Source organism: Bemisia tabaci, chromosome 9 (assembly GCF_918797505.1).
Source record: "Bemisia tabaci chromosome 9, PGI_BMITA_v3".
Taxonomy (NCBI): Eukaryota; Metazoa; Arthropoda; class Insecta; order Hemiptera; family Aleyrodidae; genus Bemisia; species Bemisia tabaci.
The window spans coordinates 32,349,883-32,373,486 of record NC_092801.1 but is presented as its reverse complement, the minus strand read 5'-3'; the positions used below and the strand labels follow the sequence as shown (position 1 = coordinate 32,373,486).

At 35.1% G+C, this 23,604-nt stretch overlaps 2 protein-coding genes across 11 annotated transcripts in view; one reads left to right on the top strand and one right to left on the bottom strand.

The window, feature by feature from the left end:
- Window positions 1-9,606, top strand: part of LOC109030358 (uncharacterized) — a 36,619-nt gene extending 27,013 nt beyond the window's left edge. Inside the window, exon 4 of the mRNA XM_019041284.2 lies at window positions 9,469-9,606. The gene's annotated coding sequence lies outside the window, so the exon portion shown is untranslated. The remainder of the gene's footprint in view (window positions 1-9,468) is intronic.
- The window catches only part of Cadps (calcium-dependent secretion activator 1), a 259,032-nt gene that overhangs the window by 16,212 nt on the left and 219,216 nt on the right, over window positions 1-23,604 (bottom strand). For 7 of the 10 annotated variants that reach the window (XM_019041273.2, XM_072304443.1, XM_072304446.1 and 4 more), the window contains 11 exons: window positions 23,409-23,584; window positions 22,411-22,431; window positions 21,513-21,701; window positions 19,833-19,969; window positions 18,670-18,857; window positions 15,622-15,657; window positions 11,884-11,985; window positions 10,855-10,918; window positions 9,448-9,571; window positions 8,345-8,457; window positions 2,141-2,297 (listed from right to left, as the gene is read on the bottom strand). In XM_019041273.2, the coding sequence (XP_018896818.1) occupies window positions 2,141-2,297; window positions 8,345-8,457; window positions 9,448-9,571; window positions 10,855-10,918; window positions 11,884-11,985; window positions 15,622-15,657; window positions 18,670-18,857; window positions 19,833-19,969; window positions 21,513-21,701; window positions 22,411-22,431; window positions 23,409-23,584 (1,307 nt within the window). The remainder of the gene's footprint in view (window positions 1-2,140; window positions 2,298-8,344; window positions 8,458-9,447; window positions 9,572-10,854; window positions 10,919-11,883; window positions 11,986-15,621; window positions 15,658-18,669; window positions 18,858-19,832; window positions 19,970-21,512; window positions 21,702-22,410; window positions 22,432-23,408; window positions 23,585-23,604) is intronic. The other 3 variants (XM_019041278.2, XM_072304444.1, XM_072304449.1) reach the window with 3 other exon arrangements.

Genomic DNA, 23,604 nt, shown 5'->3' with positions numbered 1-23,604 from the left:
CAATTGCTTGGTCATGATATCGTGCACAATCGTCCCCTCAACGCCCATTATCTCTCGGACACGTTCATTCCTGACACGTTCTCTCCTCGAGATTCCAGCCGATCTTCGCCAGAAATCCATCTCGGTCGCCTTGAGCATTTCTTGGGTCCGCTTCTTCAACTGCCACACTTCACTGCCATAGGTGATAATAGGCTTGACAACCGAGTTATAAATCCTCTTCTTGTTGTCTTTGGAAATCCTTTGGTCCCAAAGGATCCCATTTAGCATGGCGATGGCTTTCCTTCCTAGAAGATTACGGTCCCGAATGGCCTGATCCAGCTTCCCATCCGAAGTCAGCTTCACCCCCAGGTACTTGTACTGTTCGCAACTTTCTATATGTTGACCATCCTCCAGGACTATGCTTTGCTGAGCACCTCCGACTGACATCTTTTTTGTCTTACGGACACTAACCTCGAGGCCCCATTTGCAGTACTCCTCCACCAACTTCCGGGTCATATACTCCGCGTCATCGTGATCTTGACTTACGACTACCTGGTCGTCAGCAAAGCATAGCGTGAAAAGTGTTTCTTGGTCATTTAGAGGGACGCCCATGCCGGCACACTTTCTTTTCCACTCCTTCAGAACGTGCTCTAGATATATCTTAAACAGCGTCGGTGACAGACAACATCCCTGCTTAAGCCCCTTGGTGACAAAAAAACCATCTGAAAGCCTTCCTTGGCACTTGATTCTAGCAAAAGCCCCCCGATAAAACTGCTTGACTGCCCCAATAAGTCCTTTACTAAAACCAGTTTCTTCTAGGACTTCCCAGAGTTTCACAAGAGGAATACTATCATAAGCCTTTTCAATATCCAAAAACACTAAGTGAAGCTCCTGGCCAACAATTCTCTTCTTTTCGGTTAACTGGGTAACACAGAACAGATGATCAGCGGTAGACCGACCAGCCCTAAAACCTGCTTGCTCCTCCGCCTCGAACGGGGTCCACTCCTCTTCGATCTTCGCTTTCAACAATTTTCCATAAATTTTACTTATCGTTCCTGTCACCGCTAACCCTCTGTAGTTCCCACAGTCATCCTTCCTTCCTTTTTTATGCGACGCTGTTATCCAGGCCTCTTTCCATTCTTTCGGGATGTCATCACCGTCAATGCACTTCTGCAGCAAATCCCTGAGATGGTTAACCAACTTGCCAGTCCCACATTTAATTAACTCGGCTGGAATGTTTCCCGGCCCAGGAGCTCTTCCATTCATCAATTCCCTGATTGCTTTGACCACCTCCTCAACTCGAATTTCCATTGAGTGATCCTCGACTATATTTTCAGCATTCCCCGTTTGAAACTCTGGTCGCCCTTCCGTCAATAATTTACTAAAATGTTCGTCAAGCTGTGAGATTGTTATCGGAGATATAATGTCCCGTTTCATGTCCCTTCTTAGGCCTTTGATCAGCTTCCAGCTCTCGGCACTCTTCCTTCCCCCCAGGGGAATTGGGATCAAAACGAATTAAAAACAGTCAACTCTCAGTATGCAAACAGGCATTAGAACAGAATTTTTATGCTCACATGATGAAATTTCTCACTCAATCAAAATCATTCTTTTTCCCAGCATAATTTTAAATCTTGTTCCAAAATATTTGCAAAGTTACGTCAAAGCCCCTATGCGTCAAATCACCCACAAGTTGCATGAATCCACTGTGACAAATTTGCAGTAGTCATTTGGTTGGTTGTTCAACCGTAGGCAGACTCTTTGTTCCCTGGTGGAAAAACCTTGAGCGATGGGTTTCCCTGAGGACTATTTTGCTATGCTAAGGAAAGATCCCGTATGAACATTTTTCAAAACTTGCTAAATTTCTCCTGATAAAAAATTCATTTCAGAAGAAAATTATGCATATTTTGCCTCGAAACTTTCTGATATTTGAGATTAAACTGGCAAATAGAATTATCAAAAAATTGGAGGAAAAAGATTTAAAACTTTCTCTATAAATTCGTATTTCATCAAAAGAAATTTGGCAATGCATGATGGTTTATGATGAATTTTTCCTTCACACGGTAGTATTGCATCACATAACCCACATTCTGTATTATAACTTGGCTGAGGAATACAAGATTGAAGAGAGAGACATTTCAACATTCAAATCTATGATGCTCACCATCCGCTCGAAGATAGTCGTTTAGAATTTGGAAAAGAGGGAAAGAATCCCAGGTATCAGGAGCTTGCTCAGCTAGAACTTGATCCATATCAGTCCCAAATAAGGACCAGAAGATCTCAGCATGTTCTACAAGTAGATCACTAAACCACGCAAAGGCCTGAAAGTAAAAAAAAGAAATGAGAGTCATAAAAAAAGTACAATCAGGGTTGAATTGGACTGTTTGTAATACTACTTTCAATGGTTAATTGTATAACACATGCTGAAAAAACGTTTTGTCACTGACTCAAGAATACGTCAGCACCTTTGCGTTAACAATTTCACATTAATTGGACCTCGTTAAGCAGAAAGGAACCAAGCAACAACAGCTATTGTCAAATTTAATCCCGCATTTAATTTTTTGCATGAAATTGGTTGTGCAGATCTTTTTAAGAAAATTTCAGGGAATGTTCTGCATAGTACGCAGCAAAATCCTCAAAAATTTCAACAAAATCCTCACAAACGTTTCCTTGTAAAAAATTACATTGCTCAGCTGAATTTGGCAATAGCTGATGTGGCTTGGTTTCTTCTTGTCAAACACAGTCCAATTGTTACTTTCTACTTCAAATAAAGCAAGAATTTGGGAATTTTCTTCGTAGTCTTTTCCTCAGTTTTAGCATTGATCATATTTTGGACACCATGCAATGTTACCGTTTAGTGATTGAAAAGCTAAGCCTAACAAAGTCAAGTCGAACTTCCAAATATTGATGCCATCTCCGTGCAAATACTTTTTCATTTCATTATCAAACCAGGGGATCAGGATGCGTAAATTGAAAAACGCAAAGTTCAATTCAATTCCATGAAAGTTGTGTTAGCAAGGTTTTGCTCCAAAAGTTTAAGATTATTTAATAAAATAAGAAAGAGGGGAGCACAAAAAAATTGGCGGTAGATATTCAAAATAAGAAACCTTGATTATTGGGCTGAACTACAGAAAGCTTTTTAGAAAATCGTTGGACCAGGAGGGTCCGATGAAAGATATTTGTGTTCTCTGAGTGAAATATAAAGGAGCCGAAGCAAAGATACAGGAACCATTTCTGCTCAAATTAGAGGGAGAAAGATTTGATTAGGTGCTGTACCCCCTAACTAATTAAAAACATTTTATCATGCACTGGTTGGGAATTTTTTTGAAATGAATTTCAATGAAAGCTGTATTGTTCAAGAAAAATCTGAAATATTTTAAGGCAGCTTAGGCGCGATAAGATTTAAAGAATGGCCGTCAATTCAACTTGGCAGGAAGGATAGAATGTCAATTGAGATCCATTTAGAAAATTAAATACGCTTCCTTGCAAAATACAAAAATTAAGAGTCTTTTCCTTTTAAACGAGGTGTGATTCTCAAGAACTTCTTAGCAATAATTCACACTTGCCTTTTATCCAAAAAAAAAATGTCCCAAAAAGGTTTTGCAAAAAATTCCGCTCTTAAACTTTTACAAAATCTATGGAATTTTTAGGTATTTCCAAACCCACTGTAAAAAAAAACTCCTTCCCCGGGTTTTTTGGACCAATAGATACCCTGTGGACTATATGAAATGTTGATTTCTGCAGGGTTAAAAAGGTAAAACAATGATGTGAGTTCAAACGGTAAAAAAACTGTGGTGAGATGGGACAAAATTATCTTTTGTAGGACAAATTAGCACTAAGACACTATGAGAACACAGTTTACGATTAACAGTAAAATGACAAAGCGTTGAGGGGTCAAGAGAAAGCGAAGGCTAAAGCGAAACATTGTAACAGCAGTACTCACTTTGTCCTGATTAACACCAATCATGAAGATACGTGCGAAACAAGAAGGAGACAGAGAAAGAGCGCAACAGAGAAAAAATTGAAAGAATCGCATGAGATATGTGACATCAAATGAGCATAACAAGAGAAAGATAAACTTTAAATGACAAGATTTGATATTGAGGGGGTACTCTGGCTCAGATGTGATCCAAAAAATTATGAAAAAAAAGTTTAATTTTTTTGGTGACTTAGTAGGGCAATAGCTGCTAAATTAGATGATATGATTGCCTTCTTTAAAATATCAATTAGAAGATCTCCAAGAATGATTTGACATTGGAGGTTTAAAAAAAATACAAATTTAAAAAAAAAAAAAAAAAAACCTCCTAACAAATTTTGGCAGATTTGTGTACCGTTAGCGTTGTCGTAACGTTGTCATTAACGTCCTTTGTGTAACGTTCTAAAGGATAAAATCCTGGACATTTTGATAAAACTTATAATTTATTATAATTTGAATAGGAGTACCCTTTCAACATTATTGAAGAATGCTTTAATGTATTTTTAAAGAAACGAGATCAGCGTTGGTAATAATTTAAATTTTATTTGTAACAGCCAGAAAGAGCAGCAGCAGCACGCTTATGGGAAAAACAATACATAAAGGGAGTTTAGCTTCCAGCATGGCATAAATCTTTAATTATCCTTGAATGAGAAAAAAAATCAATATAACTCAACAAGAAACTATGTACGATTTTTCTTTACATGGCAGAGATCCTCTATCTGAATTATGGAGGAGCAGTAATTATTAAGCACCATACAATTTAAACATGTCTTGTAGTTTATAGTTTCACCATCTTCAATTTCTGGCACACATTTTTCTGCGCATAAGTTTTTTTGCATCCTCGAGAATTCCACATATCTGTTTTTAAAATCTCAGATCCAGGACTTTGGAAAAAATGTTACTTGCTAAATCTCACCACGCATTGACTGCTGGCAAATTTACATTAATACAGGTTTTTTCTCATCTGTGAAAGACGATCGCCTCGATATTGATTAAACAGATTGCGCAAAACACTTGCCTAAAAAAATAGTAGCAGCTTCACGATGAGGGCGACAAAAAGTAGAACAAGTTGAAAAAGAACATGATGAATAGAGTTTAACCTAATGCTCTGTCAAAATTTACTATTAAGATGATAACTTCAGCTGGCTTCCAAATTGCAGCCTATTGAGGAATGTACAAGATGAAGTTACTTTTAACCCCTTTTTTTTAAACAAAGGTTTGTAGTATTTGACCTTTCCAGAGTTTCTAAATAATTTTGCGCAGGATTGTTGATCATTTCAAATTATTGTTTGAACTATTGAGTTTTCAAAACTGATCGTAAAATTTAAAATTTGGGGAGTATCAGGAAGAACCAACACTCACCGATCTGTAAGCCTGAATGAGTAGGAGACAGCCAACACAACAAACGGAGAAGTAGAGGAGAATAAGACAGAAGAAAGAGAAAAACAAGTAACATCAATAAAACGAATAACATGTCACAAACGTCATGCAAAAATATAGAGTTCGATTCACAAAAAAAAAAAAAAAAAAAAAAAAAAGAAAACTGCTCGGTACTGTAAATGTCGCTGGATATTTTGAAGCGAATTGAAGAGTTTGTAAGGTTGTTTAGTCCACTGTATAGATATCATTATAATAACGACGGCACTTCAGCACTTGATCATTGTTGTTTTTAAAATGACCTTTGATTTCTGTTAAAAAAAATCTAAGGTAAACGGATCCGTAGGAAACAGAGACATTTTTCTAGGGAAGCAATTATTGTCAAAGAAAAATCAGCATTTGATTTTCTGACATTACAGACTTTCATATGGTATCTTATAATTTTGTCGCAATGATTTAGTTCATTTCTGTGTCAGTAACAGATGGAAAGTTGGATTTAAATCAAATAATTTTGAGCATTGATCATTGCAGATTGACGCTGTTAGTGGTTCTTTACCAAAACTCAATTTTTTTACTGGACACCTTTCAAACTTCAAAACGCTGGTCTGGTCCTAAGCAATATTAATATCTCAATACTTACTAAGTTTTATAACACTGAGATTTATTTACCTTTGAAAGATAACTTAAAATTCAAAATTAATAATAATAGGAATTTTTTTCAATGCTCTATATAAGAAACAAAATGACTGAGGAATTTCATGACCAAAAGCATAGTACTTTTTCGATTTCAAGATAGCGGGAGAGGTCGATTTTGTTTATAAAAAGACAAAAAAAAAACAATTAAAAAGTTTTCTGTCTGCGAGTATCAATTGTGATTTATTAAGAGGTCTTCTTTAGCAAAAATACTCTGTGTGTGTGTCTCCGATGACTACTCTTAAACTTGCATTTAAAATAGAAGATAAGTGCTCAAAAGTGAATTTAGAGAAAAGAGAAAAAATCAGAAAATTAATAAATAAAAACATTCATTAACGAAGAAGAAAATTGAAGATGAAGGCAGGACAGAGAGAGAATTCTTGAGACAGTTAAAGCTATTACACCAGAACGGAACAGATAATATCGATCGACAAAAAACATTAAAATGCTGCATTCTGTGTGTTACTGTGGTGCTCATGTTTTCCTGACGTGATGGCAAACCAATTTCTTTCCATCGATGAAACATGGAAGACTTCGGAAAGTCAAAACTCCAAAAACTCAAGTTCACATCAAGATCCACGTTAATTGATCAGTTATCATGTTTCAGGCAGAGATGGTTTCTTAGCTGAGTTATGGTTCATTAAATTGGGTTTCAATCGAATATTCTTTTGATCGGAAGAAATGCTTCTTGAGCTTTATTTTCTCTCGAACAGATATTGATGGCTAAACTCGAAAACACTTTCATCTCTGCTACAGTGTAAGCTTCTTAAAATACTGTATTTTTTGTTTGAAAAAGTAATCTATTAATTTATTGAAAAATTCTATGAATATCCAATTATTTTTGAAGAATATTGAAGGACAATTTTAAGTAATAAAGTTGTTTTGCGCTCCTGTAAAAAAATAAATTAGAAGTACACATTTTTAGATCTCCCTGACAAGATGATTTGCTCCTTGGTTCATCTATAAAAATGCTGATACCAGCAAGTCAGGAAGCTGCTGAAGTCAATACTGAAAAAGATTTACCTCACCGAGAAAAAATAGCGCTCAAAAAACTTTCTCCCTACATCATGAGAACAGTCAACTTATACCAATCTAGTGCATAATAGCGAACAAACTATCTCTGCCGAAATGACTTGTGCGTCTGACAGAAACTGTTTGTATTACACCGTACAACAATAAAACACACAAGCAATTTTGGGGGAAGCTGCAAGTAGTATTTGAACGCATATATAAAAAAGGAGTTGATCTGAACAGGCAGCTTAGCAAAGAGGAATAATGAACCACTAGATCAGGTACGAAATTAAGCACCAGAATACACATTGCTGTATCGAAATTTTACTTGGAATACCATGAAGGCATTGAAAGTTTCCAAATTAAATTCACAGGTGAAAAAATGAGGTATTTTCATACTTCAGTTCTAACTTTCCGCTTACAAAAACCAATGTCTACTCGAATTTTGGAATACTTTTTGATGGAAGAATTGAATCAGTGAGTTTGAAAACACACCAACTCAGAAAAAAAAATTGTTCAGGGAACACCTAAAACTGCGCAGCGGGCGATGAAGTTAGTTTAAGAAAAACCTTTTAGAAGCCAAAGGACAAGTACTTAAAGACTTTGTAAAGCACCAAGTTGAAATCGATACACCATATTTGATGACAGAGAATTAAGCGTTTAAAAATTTCCGAGTCGGTGTGTTTTTGTTCTCACAGACTTTCAGATATTGATTTTTCATAGTTTGCCCTGAAAAATTTATATTTTTCGACCTGAATAACTCTTGAATATTTATATAACTTGTTGGTACAAGGTATACTGAACCGAAAAAAGAAAACCACAAAATCGGATGGTCACCCGTTTCCCTTGAAATGGCCAAAAATTGGTATTTCCAATGAAATACTTTGATTCTACCCTTTTCCCGTCGCTGTTTTGAGCACTTCCAATTGTGATTTCGAAATTTCCTCTTGCGTGCAGATGCTCCTATCCATAAGTGTTACTAAACCGTAAAAAAGTGAAAATCGAAAAAAACCCGAGTTGGGGTGTTTTCGAACTCACTGATTCAATTCTGATGTGGGCTAATTTTTTTTATTATCTTATTTAGAGGTTAATTTTTAGGCTACCTGTTATGTGATTCATGAAATTCATGCCTTGTCTAGAGGCTCATGCATCTCAATGATAGATAAGTTTAATTTTGAATCTGCCATGATAGATAGACTTCCTCGTCATAAATGCGTCGTTTTGAGAATAGGAGAATTCATTCTGCCTTCACAATGGAAGACCAAAAACAGATTTACATTAAAAATTACAGCTATGCAAACATTTACTTACTTCAGCGTAGTGTTCTTCATTTTGTTGTAGCAAGTCGACGCAGAGTTCAGCTAGGTGGATTAGATCTTCAAGTTTCTTGCTTGGGGATACGATGTTCTCACCATTCAAATCATCTGAAAAATCAATGCAAATTCAGGATAAAAATTAATGATTGCACACAAACGTCAACAGGTACATGTTGACACAAAAAATGCCCAAAAATGTCAAGACTAAACCGAGGTTGTGACTGGTGAAGGTTTGTAATTCGGAAGATGTAGTTCTGAGGTAAAAATTTCATACAAGGGTGGATATTTTTTTTAAAAGAAATGCGACACTAATCCCTCTTTTGACCCAAAATTGGACCGCAAAACTTGCAACTTGCTTATGTAATGCTAGAAAATGTTCCTAAATGTTCACCTTATTAAAATTTAATCTCTCTTTAATTGACCCACTTCCGTGAGAATACCCTCTATACAATTAAGTCCGATTCTCTTAAGGTCTCTTTTATCATGGATCGTCCCATACTAGAGCGTAAAATTACTTAGAGCTAGAAAACTCAGATAAAGTCAAGAATAAAATAATTTTTGCAACCTAGTCTTCTTGAATGGGAAATTTGAATTTCAGGAAATGATAATTCTTGCCAAAATTTGATTTCCTTTTTTTTCTGAATAATCTAGAAACTGGAATTTGTTTATCAGGGTGTCTGGTATTTTTTAATTTTGAAAAATCCTGATATTTTCCTGATTCTTACTGATATTATATGAAAACTTCCTGATTTTTTCATTTTGAAAATTCCTGATATTTTCCTGATTTTTCTTTACTCCTGGCACCGTAGGCAAAAGACAGTAAGACTTTCTCCGCTGAGGAGATTTGCGTACTAAAAATTCCTGATAAAACGTCCGATTTTTCTGATTTTCCTGATATTTTCCTGATCGGCCAAAATTCCTGATATTTTCCGGTTTCTCCAGTTTTTCCTGATGCTAGACACCCTGTTTATACACAGTTCACCGAAGGCAAATATTCAAAAAAATTGCTCAGTTCTAGGATGCTTTTCACTTAATTCAGGGAAATTATATTGGTGCATTTCTTGACTTGTCAAAAAGAGGTTTAAACAGAATGTAAACCTTCTATTTTTGCTTCAGCAGAGAGCCTCGTGTAGTTGACCAAGGCAGCAGACTCGAGGCACTTCTTTATTACACCACGAACATCTTCGAGAGGCACAGGAGTGACACCATCCTTCATTAAAACCTGGAGAAAAAATTTCAGAGGAAAAATTTCAGTACAAAACGAATTTTCGCTTAAAAATAATTATGCATTTTCTGCTGGCAGAGAGAAACTACCTACTGAAATACTGTTATGATGCGCAAAATTAAAGAGCATCATAAAAAACGAGGAGGGTAAGATATATGAAAAATTTATGATGAAAAATCATGTCACTGATGAAGGTTGCTTTGTGCAGCTAAAACGCGTCCAACCTGCAGCCTGATTGTTGAAATTTCGTGTTTGTCGGGTAGACATGGATGACATAGATTAAAAGGCAAGGCGCGATTGGTCGGCAATGTCTCATCGCTGCTTTATCGTGCCTTTGTCAGGTGGAATGGACGACATACTGTCGGAAACTTAAGAGGTGCCGTATGTTGTGAGTTCAACCCGACATAGGCACGACAAAGCAGTGATAAGACATAGCCGACCAATCACGCTCCACCTTTTAATGTATGTCATCTTTGTCTACCCGACGAACACAACACTTCAACAATCAGGCTGCAGAATAATTTAAAACGTATTTGGGTAATCGAGTAGAAGTTCTTTTTATTATCAATAGTCCAATGCGATACCCGTTCCCTGTTTTTGAGTTTTTTTGAAAATAGGAGATATTGTTATAAAATACCCCTATTAAATGGATAGATTCAAGTGGAATTACTCCTACTGCATTTCACATTGCCGAATTATCTCTCATATTTCATTTTTATTTTCAACGGAGAACTACTTAACTAAACAACTTAACGCATATCGACGGTGTAAGTCAGCAATCACATAACTCGTTTGCAGTGTCTGAAAATCTCAAGTTTGAGGAGAACAAATTGACATGATTCCTGGAAGTTTTTGCAGAATTTTCTTCGCATAGAGAAGAAAAATCACTGGAGTTTTGAAGAATAGCCGTTGAGTAGTTTTCCGTTTAAAAAGTAAAGTGTGATAGGAAGTCTGCAACGTAGCAAATCGAGTTATGTGATTGCCAACTTACACCGTTGATATAGTCTTCCAGTACCCTGTAGTATGAAGAAAATATTCACAAAATTTCAAGTTTCAGAGTGGCTTAGCTTAGTTTTCTGTTTAAAAAAAATGAGACATCAGAGAAAATTGGCGAACTTCTGATGTATTTAGGCTTATTTCGGTTGAATCCGCTTCACTCCAATTTTTATCACAAGATGAATGAACAAGACTTGTTAAAACCTTACGTATGAGAAATAAGAAATTTTAGTTTGATACATGGATTTTAGATGGTTACATAATCTTAAGATAAGGCTACTCACCCTTTCCAAGAGGGACAAAGTTGATTTTAAAGATCCTTCAGGCCTTCCAAATGGAAAACAAAACCTGGAATCAAGAAGAAAAATTTAAACTTTCAAAGACACAAAATTAAAACATTAAGAAAATAATGTAAAAAACAGCTACTTTTAAGCTCAAAAAAAGTTGCTAAAAATTATGTTCAATCATCCTCCGAACGCTCCTTGCCAACAACTTATCATCCAAAAAGAGCTGCAATCCTCCGTCCTTTTTATATTTTTAGGCTCAATCAAGTTGAATCTAATCTGTCCTCACATCATAAAACTGTTTAAACTAATATGCACTGGTGAAACCAGTCTTTCAGTGTTAGTTTTTTCTGATTTGCATGAACAGAGTCGATCAAAAAGCAGCAAGACTAAATAGTTTTATCTAAGCATACGTAACTCTCTTTTTAGCGACGCCTTTCATAATTTTTGTCTGGTCAAAATTATTTTTGCTAGAAAACGGGTTTTGCTACTGACAGATAAATACAATTTCCACAAGGCTTTTTGAACCTTTAGTCTTTTTCCTTAAATAAGTAAATTATGATTCACTTAATCGACAGTCACTTTTAAAATTTTGGATTACTTTTCTACTTTTATTGTATCTTGTATCTGTGTCTTGTATCATGCTATGGTTACACGCTCAAATTTCCATCAATTTCCAATCAAATGGTGACTGGTGCGCACCATCTACCATCAAATTTCTGCGGCCTGCAAAAATTTGATGGTAGATGATGGAGCTGTGGGGCTCATCCTTCATCTGATTTCCACACAACCGTGCTTATTTCAATCAACACGCTGTTTTAATTAATTTTACTCATCAATCTAGATAACTCTCGACCGCCATTTTGGTCATCTTTTTGATCAGAATTTGACGGTTTGAGCGTGTAACCAGGCCATATGGTATCTACTATTATCTTGTACTTATCTAACATGTATCACCTCACCTGTATGATAGCTATGTACATTGTAAAAATAAAAATAAAGTAAAATAAAAGATAGGAAAATCCCTACCTAAAGTTGGTGATTTGATTTTCTAAGAGGATTCTAAGACGTTCTTTGATTTCCTGGAACTTGTCCTTCTCTTCATGCGTCACAGTGCCAACTTTATCCGGCCTGAAAAAAGAAAAGCAACATTCGTTATTTATAAAAATAGATTTATACGTGAATTTCATGAGAAACTGATGCTCAAATGGAGAAAAAGTTGACTTAACATTGTCAATTATAATTTACAAAATGATTATTCGACAAAATATGTAATAAGTGACAAGAAAAGAAGGCCCACCAACTTAAAAATTAATTATTGAACGACAACTTTCCATGGAATTTTTCATGATGACACAGTAGATACAATTCCGCAACAATTTGTCCATGTAGCCCTTTCTATAGAATTAAATTAATTATATTTTCATGACAAGAAAAATTTATGGGAATGGTGTGCTACTACAACTTGTAGGTTGATGAACAGCTGACACAAGGATTTTAATGTGTATGAATATATCCCAATAGTTTCTGAAACTCAGAACTGAATTTGATGCGTTGGGTGCAAATAGGTTAATTCTCGGTCGCAATGTTTCAAACCCTCCACTGCTAATTTATATTTCAGAGAGGATACTTTCGGGCAAATTTTCTTAAATTTTTAGTTTTAAACATTGTAGTATCATCAAGAGTATCAAGCAGTTTCAACAAATTACATACATTTCCTTTGATTGTAATGTATGAAATGTTACCAGAGACTCTGAGACATCATAACTGAGAGGCGCCCTTCTTGCACCCAGCGCTTCATTTGTGATTCTCATTTTCTTGCATGAAAGATTTCTGGGAACCTAATCAACTTCCAAAAAAAAAACTGATATTAACCCTTAATTTTGTTTGAATTTTTCTCATTAACTTTCCGGTTATTGTCATATTGATAGTAATGCTAAAACTTTCGGTTTAATAATTGTTTAAAAATGATAAGAGGAAAAACAAACTTGCTTGAAGTTTCGGCATGATGCAAACTTCTAAAGTATTTTGCATAAACTGTATGAAAGCATGCGTAAGGTTGACAGAAATTGAAAAAAAAATTGAAATTGATTTTAATTTACAACATGGCAAGTTTAGAGGAAGCTCCAGAAAAGTTCATACAATTCACATGAAAGCACAAATTTGACTGGATGAGAGAATTCACAATTTCACCCTTGCATCTGAAAAATCATCCATCTATTTTTTTGTGTTTTTTGATATTGCTCCAACTTTGGTACATAAATAGGAGCTTTGTCATATTGTAGAAAATTTGCTTACACAATAAGCTAAGTGGGAATTGCTGTTTTGAGCTGTGAATTTGTATGAAAAAGTTCTAAAAATTAGCCCACATATTGCAACGTCAGGATATACAGTAAAATTTAAGAATTTAAGCTTTCGTTTAAGATCTTACTCTTAAGGTTGATTGCCAGCACTCCGATCATTTTGAACTAAGAAGAGCTACAAGAATACTTTGTTTTATTCTTGAGATCTTCTGTTACTGAATAATCAGCGGATCAGAATCATAATCATAATTGTTGCTTTCATTAAAAGCCGCAGAGAGGATATAATGGTGTGAGTAAATCGGTTTTTTTTCTGTTGAAGTATCAAATTTGAAAAAATTCAAGCTGGCCAATTAAAAAAGCTATGAATGTTTTGCTGCGTGATCAAAGGCAATGCGGCCGCGGTTTGCGCATTCCGCAAAAATCTAGGACGCAGAGCATAGTAAGCTGTGCTCTTCTTTCACACTAATCACTCCTCAGCTAGTGCCTATTAGTGTCAATCTACTTAATACGGTGAAAGTCATACCTATATTTATCTTTCATTTTGCAAACTAGATGGTTCCTGATGTATTTCAAGGCAAAACTTTCCTCCATAAAGTGAAAATTAAACGCAAAAACCATCTTTCAATTTAATGTAGAAAGAGGGATGCTGAAGCCATAACTTAGGCCCAAAATTTGTTTTCTTACTTTTCCATTACTGCATTTGGTGCCTTTTTTACCTACCCAGGATCCACAAATGAAAAGGTATTCAAATTGCATAAAAAGTAGTGTACAAATATGTGAGAAAGAAAAAAAAAAGGAGAAAAAATGTCACTGTCCATAATATCCTGTACTTTCTAGGATTTTTTTAGAAATGCAGAAATATGAAAAAGAATAATAATTTTAAAAAATGACCAAACAGTTTTTAGGGGCAGAGAGCATAAGGCGGACAGAGTAATCTCAGTTTAAAATTTACAGTAGAAGAAATTACACCTGACACTCTAAAACTGAGCATCCCCACTGGCTCCAGGGTTGAAAGTCTGAGAACTTCAACAGATTTTATCATGCAAAGTTGACAACACACGACAAAAAACAGGAGATTGAAATTCAAAGTGCAACAGAAATATTACCTCATAAAAAAATTCGAATATAATGAGACACTTAAACCAATGAAATTGATGAATTCATTCACTAATCTAATCGGCAAATATAAACACATATTTTTGGAGCAAATTAAAAGACAGATTCCAGGAATGCACAATGTGCAGGTCAAAAATGGGAGAAGAGAAGAATATGAAACACATCTGTGAGAATTAAAATCGGAAGAAAATGTAGAAACAGCTAAACTACAAATTGAAAAAACAGAGCAGACGAGACAACCATTTCGATGCAAAACAGAGCCTGAGAAAAATTATCATGCGATAAAACGGACGATAGGAGAGGCACAGTGTCATCATTTTCACAAGTCTCCGTGAAAAGTACACATCTTTTGGACCTGCAGTGGACATCACACAATGTTGTAAAATGTTGTGCAAGAAGTGTGTACTTGTGGGCATTTGGTGAATTTGGAGCGATGTATACGGTCACAACAAAGAAAAAATTTGGGAGTAAACAGAGGACAGAAAAAGTAAAAAAAATGATACGCTGCACAGATTGGAATCATAGCAGTTCTCACTTATGATACAGTGAAAACATTTTAGCTCTATACCATTGAGTTGATAATGCAAATATTGGTTTAAGCACAAAAATAAATAACAACTTTCATGGCTCAAATTTAAATTAAGCAACAACGATAACTACTGACAAATTAAAGGTAACGGAGCAAAAAGGGCTTAATTGCATTGCAACACAGCTAAGTGTTATTCAAAAATTCACTAACAGTCAGACCTTAAGTTCTTTGGCGCTTCAGTTTTCCAGCAGACAATTTCAGGTCATTCTGGTCATTTTAAGGAACATATTTTGAGCCGAAAATCAGTTTCTTGAATTTTTTTTCCAGTATTTCTGACATGTTCTGTGGATTATCAATTATTTGGCATACTCAGTATCCAGCGCAAGCCTTGGCCATAAATTGCTAGATAACTAAGGTTCGACTGTATTTGCAAAAGAATGATTGCAAACTTTCTCTAAAATGTATTGAGGGATTTTTTAAGATTTGATTTTTTTCTGGCATTTTTAAATTAAAACATGCACCCATTTATGAATAAATAAATAATTTGATTAAAGCTCACAATGCAACAAAACCCCTTCACGACTCTGTTTCTTCTATTAAACAAAAGTCCTCCTCACTTCAATGCTCTCTTTGTGGATGCTTTAATTTGCTTTAGACAAAGTGCATGAAACAGAAGCAATCAGCACCAAAAAACAAAAGTGTCCAAAGAGAAAAAAGGCGCATCAAAGGTATGTTACCTTTCAAAAAACAGAAATACGAGTGGAGAGAAAAAATCGTTCAAAACATGAAAAAATGAGAAAAACAGTGCTTATCACGAACCTGGGTACAGGTGTATTGTCTTCTAATACCTCCGTGCTAGTGTAAACCATGAATGGGAATTAGTGCAATCAAACACACACGTAACTACAAGACAGTTGAAAGGTGCAGATACAAAGTGGCAAGTAACATCTTCCTCCATTTATGTACTTAAAAACTGGATCACTCGGACCATTTGCTTTGAAATGATCTCTCTACATTAAATCTCTGACAGTTCGTTTTACTGATCATTTGGACTTATTTGATCAAAATCGACCTACCTACATCAGGCATTGACTACTTTCCTCTCATTTTTTATTTTTCAATCGAAAACAAATCGAAACAATCAACAACAACAATCTGGGAAAGTTCACATAAAGTTTCAAGGCATTATGTTGTTTACTTTCTTTTTAAAAATAAAATTTGAGGGGAAATTAGGTAGGAACTAATGCAGGAAGGCTGACTCTGTTTAAATACATCTATTCATTTGCAAACAAATACTTGAACCAGCTGAAATTCATTCAGTACGGTAAAATTGGATCACTGAGTTTGAAAACACTGACTGGTTGACTTTAGCGGCTAGGTGTCGCAGAGCGCCAAAGCGCACTAGGAAAGCGGCTTTTGTGTATGTATGAGTTTCATATAATGTTTACAATAAATTCATGAGCATAACATTGTTCTCTTACCATGTATACATTTTCTAGTAACTTGAAAAATTGGAAAATGTTACTTGTCATTAGCATAGCTCAGATAGACAAATACGAGCTATTAAAGATCAAGGTATGTACTATTGTTACGAGAGAATATCTGTTGTGTATTTTTTAATCTGATACGGTATTACAGAGAGTAAAGCACATGTTCATGTAGGGAGCCTGTTCGACTGGAACCTTTAAAATTTTTTGAAATAGAAACTACTGATGAGGGACTTCTGATACGAAATGGATTGCTAAAAATACATCTGATGAAATTCACAATTTTTTCTGTTCGATAAAAAATAAAACAGAGAAACCGTCGATCTGTTACACTTTATTTGATATACCAAACCCAACAACGTCTATGGAATCAGAATAGAGTGTTGAAGCTCCGAAAATAGTGGCATCCAGATTGCTGAAAGTAATCACTGGCTCTTACCAATTCATACTCAATTTCCATCATAAAATACTGCTCTTTCTTTATAATTTAAGAAAAAAGGAGATAAGAGATAATATATGTAACCGATTTTCTTTCGGCGATCAACTTTGCTTGACATGCAAGCAGAATATAGATGGCTAAATTCAAAAAAAATGTTTCCCAATTGCTGCGTTTAAAAATCTCTGAAAATGTTGTATTTTATTCAAGGAAAACTAATCAGGATGTTTTCATGAAATTTTTTATGATTTTTCAGAATGAAAAGAAAAATTCACAGCAAATCAATACAAACTTTTGTTGAACTTCCCTTTAAAAAAATGGAACACGAATGGAGACGTACCATTTTGCAATCTGAGATACTCATTTTTTTGCTTGGTTCATCAATAAGTTGACGGCTAACCTGATGAAAATGGATGAATAACATCAAACCTAACCATTTCTATATAAATTATTAAATGAAGCTCGCTAACTTACTGTTCAACAATTTTTCAGTATTTGACTCAGGTTAAATAGGGGGAAAAAAGTCTGTAAGCTATAACTGCAGCATATGGTTTCCGAGTTTAGCTGCCGAGCACAATCATTAGTTCAAATTAGTCAAATTATTGCAACTAATGCCTCGACAAGTAATGATTTGATTCACCAAAAAAAATCAAGTAATTGGCTCTGATATTTGTTGTTTCTTTATATTGATGTGCCTATCGGGTTGTATTTAATTTGATGTTCTTGCTAAAGTGATAGTGTATGTTGTCATAATGGCAAGAGATAAGATAGCAAACATAACACTTCGAAATTTTTCAGTTTAGAGGTGAGAAGTCTTTGTTTTCAAGGCACTTCGAAGAAAAAGTTTCACACAGAGACAAAAATTAAGAAGAGCACAGAATTAGAGGAGACGAGAATACTGAGACACAAATCAACCAAGCAGAAGGTGAAGAGATCACAGCAATCACACTGCTCCACATTGACCGACAAATATTGTTTGTGTTTCGCTTTTGAAGAAGAGAGATGGACGAAAAGTGAAACCATCAAATATTTAACATCGACTAAAGACAATTCAACATCTAACAAAGTTCCCCTTGGACAGTAAAAATACACTGGACATGAAAAGCAGTTTGTTGAAGGAAAGTGAACCGAGCGAGGTTTGACCTTGGAATTCAAAATTGACAAGGAATAATTACTTAAGTGAGTAGGTGATCTTAGAGTGGTTTTTTTATTCCTTATTTTTCTCATTTCATGGATAAACTCTCTCTTTTGTGCGACATCAACGAAGAAACGATAGCAATCGGAGAGGTTTCTGAAAAGCTCATTCTGACACATCTTTAGCGCTTTTACGAAAAAGAAATATCTGGGAAACGGACAAATTAGCCCATGGAAGGTGTAGAAATGGACCGTTTTATTTCCCTTACAAAAAATTTACGATTTTTACATAATACCACGGAGTGTACTTATTCAATGTTGCATTACCAATTTCCCATTATGGAAAAAAAGCTATCTTGGAGCTCTATTAAGACTCTTAAAAATCTCTCCTTATGAGGGTCACAAGAAAATTACCACATTTTCCAAATTCTTGAGAATTTTTAGCCTTGTTGCCCAAATTACGTTAATTTTATGTTTGTGATAGGTCATGAAAATTTATCAGCAGGGGTGCATGGGTTTCTATTTTTCCCTCCAAAGTGTATTTTCCACAGACAGTAAAATTAGAGGAGGCAAATCTTAATGTCCCAAAGTAAATGGTACACTCTTTTTTTTCTCTGTAAGATTCATTAATTAAAGAACAATCCAGTTATGAATAGAGGGTTAAATATATTGAGTTTGGTTTTGCTGATTTTCTTCAGATTATGTTTAGAATTAGTTCAGACGCTCTGTCGTAAAAATAAGAAAGCGGTAAATTATTCTGTCTTTTCATCTCTTTCAGTCCATGAAACATCAAAGGATAAAAGTGATTACCTGTTGCCATGGACATGACTGGCACAAAACGCAAAGCTAAAGTGAATTAAAGTTGGATCTATCATGATGTTCTTCTCCGCTCGATCCAGGAGATCGTGCAAATAGCACAGATGCCGGAAGCATCCTCTAACACCGTACCTTGCACAGTACTCATCAAGGACGAAAACTTGGCCAGGACTGAACCACCCCTGCAAAATAACACATCAGATTAGAGGCACAAAAAAGTGGGACTATCAAAAACGATTCTTGAACCAAGTAAAACATGAATGAAAAAGTTGAAATAAATTTAGTGAAAACAACAACAATACAAGCAACAATGAAAAACCGAAGATGAGTCTGCGGATTTATGACAGCTTTTCAAAACCAAAAAATTTCGAGGATTTCCTTGGAAATTCAAAAAAATAATCCAATTAATCTTCCCAGGCGTACAGACAAATTTCAAAGCTTTAAAAAGACCTTAAAACCGTAACTTTCTCTTCTCGTACCTTCTTGTTCCGAAACATATCGACAGTGAAACTCCAAAACCCCAGATCTCGATTTGCAACTTTGCAGGCTTCCTATCATACTTTATTTTTAAAATAAAGCACTATTTGACGTCAATTCTCAAAAACTTCAGTGATTTTTCTTCTTTTTGCGAAGTAAATTTTGAAAAAACTTCAAGGAATGATGTTAACTTGTTAATAAAAATAAAATTTGAGCGGAAAGGTTGAAACATCACAATGGAGATACGTGGATTTTCACTTTGGCTATCAATATAAGCAATATGAAAATAACGGTATCTTGTACATCAGAAGTCTTGATGACAAGAGAAAAAATGAGGTTTTGTCTTCTGCGTAGATGAAAACAAAATAACCAAATAAATGGGGACTTTCAATTTGGTACTTCTTGGTGTTTTTCCAAAATTCAAGGGCCATTCGTTAAAATATTGAAATAAATCAAAGCACACTAACAGCACTTTAGTGTGTCACAAACCCTGAGTTTTTAGGTAAGTTCATGATGAGCAATAACTGTATGGAATAACACACATAGAAAGAATAAAGCCCAGGAGGAAATATTTGTTTAAAGCTTGGAAAAAGCAAAGTTGCTTCATTACAAAAAAGAAACCTTTAGACAGCAAACAATGACAATTTACTGAAGGACAATTTGAAAGGCTCAGAACTTACCAATGAACAGTAGGGATCATTAAGCCTATAATCTAATGTTAATGTTTGAAGCGTTTTGAACAAGGAGGCATGATCAAATTTACAAGGATCTGCTGAAATGAATTCCTCCATTCCATGTTTCCTAGCTTTATCAGCATCTGAAAAGAGAAGCAAACATTTAAATGCGATTTTTTACAGTTTAAAATTTTTTTTAAAGGTTAAATTTATAAAAGAGATAAAAGAATACTTTTGTGGACTAGCCAATAATTTGAGAAACCAATAGAAATTAACTAATCAATTGGCTTCAATCATAAAATAGAGGACAAGTTAAAAAATTATTGCAGAATATTAAACTGAAATCAGCACATTTAGAAAAATAACACTTTCATTTGGATCGGGCTTAACGGAAACACATCAAGTTGTACTTGAAGAAAAAATGAGTTTGGAGCAGGTTTCAATTCAACAAGTTGTACGTTGTCTTCAGTTGTAACAGGCCAGACAGCTAAAATCAAATTTGCCGCCGATCGGGTTCCGTCCACTCTCCGCTCACCAGAGCAGCGCCTCTAGTGGAGGGGGAGTGGACGACGGCTGATTGGTCATCAAGATTCAGTTAGCCGAAGACCGTCCCTTGATCAGCAGAGCATGTAAGTTTTCCCCAGTTTTCACCCCTTTGGGGTGGTTGTTTTAATCTTATCATGATGTGACGGAGTGTGCGGGGGTGGCCGACGGGCCACTTCGACCCCCTTAAATCAGTGGCTTCTCCTTCTCTTACCCTTGAGTCCCTTTACCGTCCTCTCGCCCCAGTCCGATGGGCCTCGGAGGACCGATCGGACTGCGATTTGTATAGTTCTCTTTTGTTATCCTGGATCCCCGAGCCATTTCACAGTTTGAAATTCAAAGTTGAGAAAAAATATTTCTAACCAGAAGAGAGTCATTAAAATCGGTTTTAAACATTAAGTCTTGATTTGTTTGAAGTTGATGCGAATTGTGGTGTTTCTATAACTTTTGTTACATTTCAACCTTGAAAACTTGTGCTAAATTTTTATTTCTCACTTTTTTGTTAGCTGACCACACAACCGCATAATGCGGGCAAAAAATGAATTAACATTTGAATAGAATAAATGTGCGCATCATAACTTCCAGGGTCATAACAAAGCAAAAAATGTATGACCTTGGATAATATCTTAGAAATTTATAAGATCTTCCAGACCATCCTAAAAATTAAAGTGCTATTTTGGAATTGCTGGACCAGTTACAGATACCTTGAATTATCTGCCATTCAAAGCAAAAATGCCACAGCTCTACTCTACATTATTCAATATTATCTCCGAAAAAATATGCTCTTGCAAGAAGACCAGCAAAAATTGGTATTTAGTCCTACATTTTTGACAAAATCTGTTCATATCAATGAAAAATACTACTGATAAAACGAGACAAATATATGATCAAGTTTAGTTAAGGTAGAACTTTTTGTACAAGGAAATATTGTAAAATCTATAGTAAAGTCATGGTGTTCTTCGCTGAGGACAGCAATAAAATTCTCACAGTTCGTCTCAGGAAAAAAGAAGCAGGATGACGATTCCACATGTTTCAGATTCATTGTAAATAAAACTGATGTTTGTGTCAAAAAAAAATTAAAACAAAAGGAAAAATCGATAGTTGTTTAAATCAAATATTACTTTGAGTGAGTGGCATAGTTACCTCCTTGAATTTTGGATATTGTCGAGTTTTTGGCAGCAGGAGTTACAAGGGGTGTGGGTTTGTGGGACTGACCCGTAGCACGGTACATGGCCATGACCCACAAATGACACTCGCTTTCATCATCACAGGCAAGAAGGATGCTGTCGCCCTCTTTGACAGCATTGAAAAAATAACGGCCACCTTCCAGGTCTGAAAAATCAGAGGCACCACAGTTAAAATCTTTTTGATCAGTTACTTCAAGTTTATTTTCAAAAATAAGTCAGGCCTATTCGATGTTTCCCTTGAGATAATTTAAAGTATCTTACTATGCATGTGTGTACCAGCAAATGAGCAAGAAAAGGGCGGAAACTTTCAATGTTCCAGCAGAATCGGCCATGCTCAGCACCAAAGTCAATTATGATAAACATTGCAAACTCACTTTTTTTACTCGTTTAACCACATATTCTTCCAAAAAATTCCATCTCTTAATTCAGAGATTTATTATAAATTCACTTAATTTCTCAAAAATCAACTTAGAAGGGCAGAAAAGGTTAAGAAAAAACAAAGTCTTTACACTCAGCTGTACAGAATTTTCAAAGACATTTTCTGATGAAGCCTAAAATACAGATCCTACTTAACTTCAAGATCCAAAAGTTATAGGGACGTATTTGGGGGGGGAAAAAATCAATTTAAACAAGGAATCCTTTGTAAATAGACTTCTTCAGGATGAACTCATATTTATACATATTCTCTAGAGTCATAAACTTCTGTAGAACTTCCATAAATACTTTACAGCGAGAGCCTTTGGTTTGTAGCAATATTTGAATGATTCAAAAAAGAGACGTTTATCGACTCCTGTTGTTTAATAGCGTCCATCCTGGGCTATTTTTTGCTTAAAGAAAATTCCTGACTGACTTACCCATTCCAACCATCATGTTAGCTATCCAGAGGAAAACAAAAACAACCAATTACAAACTGGCTTTTCCAATTAATGATTAAAAACACTAAGAAATGGCCCGAACTGTATGTGACAAGGTGAATAAATAGAGCTGGGGCCACACCATTTCGCAGGAAAAACAAAGCCAAGAAGTTCCAAATTCTTCTACAAGTTCTTTTACAATTAATGGACAATTATTAATCCTGTCATGTTTATTATTCAAAATATTTTATTTCCTAATATTACAGACGGAAAAAGTAGAATTGTTTTACTGAATTTTTGCTCTTTCCTTTTTTTTTCATTGTAAGATTATAAGTACATTACTCAGTTTAAATTAATAGCAACTGATATTTTAGAGGCATAAGTGATAGTCGTATTATGTTAGAATAATAATATAATTCTTGTTGCGAGCTTTCTTCTGTAGATTTCTTGGCTGAGACTCTACTACGCGGTGATTTTACTCCTTCTGACGTCACCTCGGAATTGCGATTTCTGGGTTCCAGGATTATAAGACTGGCCATTGTCTGTCATTCTAATATTAATGCTCTACTCCTAATTCACCTTTGTTTGCTCTGCTCTCCACGCTTACTGTAATTTATTATCATAAAATCCTCGTTTAAAGAATAATAGGTAAAGATAAAAGAAATATTTTGTTCTGAGAAAAAAAATGAGAGATTTTGAACTAAGCTTATTTTCGATTAAAATCTGCGGTAAAAACCTCAGAAACTTAATTTTAAGCTCTGAAAAATCATTTTCAACCTTTCATGAGCCGTAGGACTCCACGTTATCGTGACACCTTGAAAAAATGTTTCTATTAAAATAAATTGTTACTCACCTCCTCCACTCACTGGAGGCTTCAATTCTGCTCTGAGATTTCATTTTAAAACTATTAGAATCAATGAATGAATAAACCCTTAAGAATAATACAATCAAGTTCTGAGGCTTCTTTCCTGATTTATAAGATCTCTGAACAAACTTACCGCTTGCAGCCTCAATATAATCTACGGTATATCCATCCAACTGCATCATTTCCGAGGGCTCCGATTTTTTTTCTTTATAACTACAAAGAGCAAAAGTATATTGCGAAACTTGAACTAGAACCTGCCACCGCTTTTTCCACTTCTTCCAGACATTCTTTCCCTGAGCGTATAAATACCTGTCAAAGAAAATAACATC